The sequence below is a fragment of the Pteropus alecto genome, unplaced genomic scaffold (assembly GCF_000325575.1).
Source record: "Pteropus alecto unplaced genomic scaffold, ASM32557v1 scaffold88, whole genome shotgun sequence".
Taxonomy (NCBI): domain Eukaryota; kingdom Metazoa; phylum Chordata; class Mammalia; order Chiroptera; family Pteropodidae; genus Pteropus; species Pteropus alecto.
The window spans coordinates 7646128-7650226 of record NW_006494611.1 but is presented as its reverse complement, the minus strand read 5'-3'; the positions used below and the strand labels follow the sequence as shown (position 1 = coordinate 7650226).

General features: G+C 31.4%; 1 protein-coding gene across 1 annotated transcript in view; it reads left to right on the top strand.

Annotated features, from left to right (window-relative positions):
* The window catches only part of TMEM207 (transmembrane protein 207), a 19117-nt gene extending 15743 nt beyond the window's left edge, over positions 1-3374 (top strand). Inside the window, exon 5 of the mRNA XM_006926002.1 lies at positions 3238-3374. Within this exon, the coding sequence (XP_006926064.1) occupies positions 3238-3374 (137 nt within the window). The remainder of the gene's footprint in view (positions 1-3237) is intronic.
* The last annotated feature ends 725 nt before the right edge of the window (positions 3375-4099 follow it).

The window sequence follows — 4099 nt, the reverse complement described above, 5'->3', positions numbered from 1 at the left end:
TTTCATGAAAGAGCATGATAATTGTAATGACTCACATTTATTGAGCATTTACCGTGTGTCATGCTCTGTGTTAATGCTTGACATCTCTAATCTATTTTTTCCTACACCTCTAAGTGGAGTCCATTATCATTCTGAATACTCTAAAGATGATGGAACAAAGGCACTTAGAGATTAAGCAACATAGTAGGTGGTAGAACTGTGACTCAAAATCAGGCATTCTTAGCTACTCCATATAAAAAGATGAGATATAGAAGGGGAAAGACCAAAAAAAGCTAGAAAAGACATGTTGAAATAAGCTACATTCATTGGAGTGATTCTTAGTGATGTGGGAAATCTGAAATCTGGCTATAAAAACTCAGCAGTGAGTGTATCAGTTTTACACAATTAAACCACAAACTCTAATACCTTCACAACAATTCTGTCAAAACCATAGGATTTTTGCAGGCATTTTTAATTTATTTCTCTCAGGTTCTTAATTTGACAAAAGATAAAAATAATGCTTGCTCCCCTCCCAATTACATGATATTATATGTGTAAACATGATTTAAAAAATCGAAAACGTATGTTCGATTTTACAAAAGCTCTCTGAGCACATTGGCTTAGTTATGTTTATGAAATGAATGCCTTGTGGTTTCTGTAACAAATTTAAGAGCAATGGTCAAATACGTAGTAAAGAGTTAACGAAATTTTTTACCACAGAGAGCAATTGTCAATGTACTGTTGCCCGGAGCACAATATTAATAATGGTAATTGTGGAAATATATTTGAGCTAATAATCGTGTCAATCAATCTGGTCAAGGACTCCAAGCAGAACTGCAGCTAAGTTACCACTGAGTTTGTATTGAATACATGAGGAACAATTCACCTGGAAATTGGGTGGGGGCTCAGTACAGGTATCCACAATGGAAAGAAGCACTGAGGTAAATACATTTTACCAATATTAACTCTCATTTTATCAAGTCCCCCCAGACTTTGCTTACATCATCCTAACCTTTCTAACTCTAACTCTACAAAATTTTTCATTTAATAATTTCTGTTCTAATATTAATAATGATAATGATTAAAATATTATTTGACCATTAAAATAGGGTAGATTGGAAAGTGATTTAAATAAGAGAAAATATTTATATTTCTTGCATAGAACGGTTCTTGATATATAGTTATAATACTAATATTTATAATACCACTAATGATAATTAACCATTAATGGGTAATAACTGTGTGCTGGGCTTTGTTCTGAGAACCTTACATTCATTTAGCCTTGTTTTTATAGATGTAGATACTACCATTATCCTTTTATTGCACAAATGAAAATAGATACCGAAAGATTATATTATAGCCTAGGGGTAGATTATTCAATTAAATAAATAACTCCTTAAGAAAAGTACTGAACCAGGTGAGACATATTTTAAATGTAGCATTACTCTTTACATATTACATTAATATTTGAATTATTATGCTTTGCTCTGCAAACCAGTGGGACATGAAATAAGACAAATATAAATATGTAAATCTCCATAATTTTAAATAAACATTATTCACTTCAAACTAATAATTTTTAGTAATCCACATATGGATTCCAATAATACAGCTATTGCTTAATATATAACTACTCTGGACTGTTTTGATATTGTATCATGGCCTTTGGAATCTCTTTGACGATATTAAATTTTACTTCTTTAAGGAAGAGGACAGCAAACTTTTTCTATTAAGAGCTAGGTAGGAAATATGTTTGGCATTGCAGGCTATAAAGTTACTGTGGGACTACTTACCCCTGCTCTGTAATGCAAAACACAGCCAGAGACAATGTATACATAAATGAATGAGCATGGCTGTGTTACAATTAAATTTAATATACAAAACCAGTCACAGGATTTAACTATTTGATTTAAGGGCCTAGTTTCTTCTTGAAAGGTGAATTTATGGTTATTACTATTGTTTTGGGAAGAAGCAATCAAATCATTCCCAGACAGGTAAAGACCCAAGTGAAAAAAATGAAAAAAAAAAAATGAAGAGAGAAATGGTTATAAAATATTACCATTGATTTCCTGTGACTCAGAAACAGTCTTTTAAGGAAATGCTAATGAAAAATTTTCAATAAAGCTATTGGAATAAGTGCATGGTCTTTCAAGGTGATCTGTTTGAGGAATAAAATGCTTATTTTTGATACTTCATGGCTTGTAGTGTGCATAATCTAAAAATCAAGGGCTTTGATTTTAAAAATTTAATTTCAAGATTGTCTTTTTTTTAATCTCGTGTACTTTTATTGCAAACTTTTCGCCATTTAACATTTTTATTATTCACAATAGAGAATTGTTTAAAGTAATAAATTCATTAGTTTCAGTTTTCAGAGCATAAATATAAAATAATGTTCAGATGTACTATTTTAATGTGTCTAGCGAGATTTGCATTTCCCATGATGGGAGCATTAGCTAATACATCATTAATGTTTATAGGATATTTCTTCTAGTTTAAGCTGCTAAATTGTAAATGCTTCTTGATGGGTTAATCAATTATGATATACAGTAGTCTCCCCTTATCCACAAGGGATATATTTTAAGACTCCCAGTGGATGTCAGAAGTCACAGATAGTACCAAATGCTATATATACTATTTTTTTCCTATGCATATGTATCTACGATAGTTTAATTCACAAATTAGATGGTAAGAGATTAACAACAATAATAAAAGAGAACAATTATAACAATATACTGTAATAAAAGTTATCTGAATGGCTTTGGGGCCATTATTAAATCAAACAAAGATTACTTGAACACAAGCATTACAGTACCTCAAGAGTCAATCTGAAAACTGAGATGGCTATTAAGTGACTAATAGGCAGGTAGTACATACAGCATGAATATGCTGGACAAAGGAGTGATTTATTTCCAGGGCAGGACTGAGGGGGGTGGTATGTGGTTTCATCACACAGAACAAAATGCAATTTAAAACTTAAGAATTACTTATTTTTGTAACTTTCTACTTGATAATTCTTGACCTGGTTGACTTTGGGTAACTGAAACTGCAGAAAGCAAAGCTATAAATAAGGAGGGACTATTGTAATCAGTTCTTGAGAGTAATTCGTTTTTTTGCTAAAGTGATTAAGGTGATTGTAAATTTTTTCCCAAGTGTACATATAATTTTTTGTTGTTCCAGTGATTCAAGAAACATCATATTTTACTAAGCACTGTTTTATGCTGAGTAGAAAGGTTATGAATTTCTATTTTCTCTTTCCAGAGACAGAAGCTGCTGTGAATCCAACTGTTGGAATTCACCTTCAAACTCATAACCTTGAACTATATCCTATTCCATGTTTCGGCACTTTAGGCTCTCCACCTCCATATGAAGAAATTCTGAAATCGAGCCAATTTTAGATTTGGATCATCAATTGAAAATAGTAGAAACATTTTTAAGTCCAAAACACCAATTTAGGAACAATTTCTTTTTCATTGGGAGGAATTCCCAAGAACCAGTGAATATAGTCTGAAAAAGGACAAATAGACAAAAGAATGAGTGTGGGAAATAATTTTGTTCATGAAGATGTTTCAGTAATAAATTAGTAGATTCAGTATATCACTGCTGTGTTGTACTTTTGTGCTATACAACTAAGATAATGTTTCTCCATTAGTACTTATATAGACACTAATTAATGGGCAGAGTGGTATCAATTAAAGTTAAGATTATACCCTAACACACATCACAGCTTTCTCTGCCTCAATATTTCCATTTTAATCTGTCCTCTCCTTTAGAATGGAGTCAATAAAAATTACCATAATTTAACAATGACCCAAGAAGAGATTCAGACATATCCAGAGCTAGAATCAGAAAGAGACAAATGAAAAGCTGAATTAATTTTTCAAAAATGGTTAAGCTATGAATGATGAAAATAATTAATATTGAATTTTAAAATAGAGGTTATTCATTTGACAAGCTAAGCAGAGGAGGAGGTTTGTATGAAGGAAGGTGACAGGATATAATAAGAAAACTAAATCTCAATCTCAGATTGTGGGAAGGCAATGAATAATATCTAAAATTAAAAGAAAAATCAAGAAATAATGGCAAAGCACATCATTTGAAAATTAGATCATAATACCTGAAG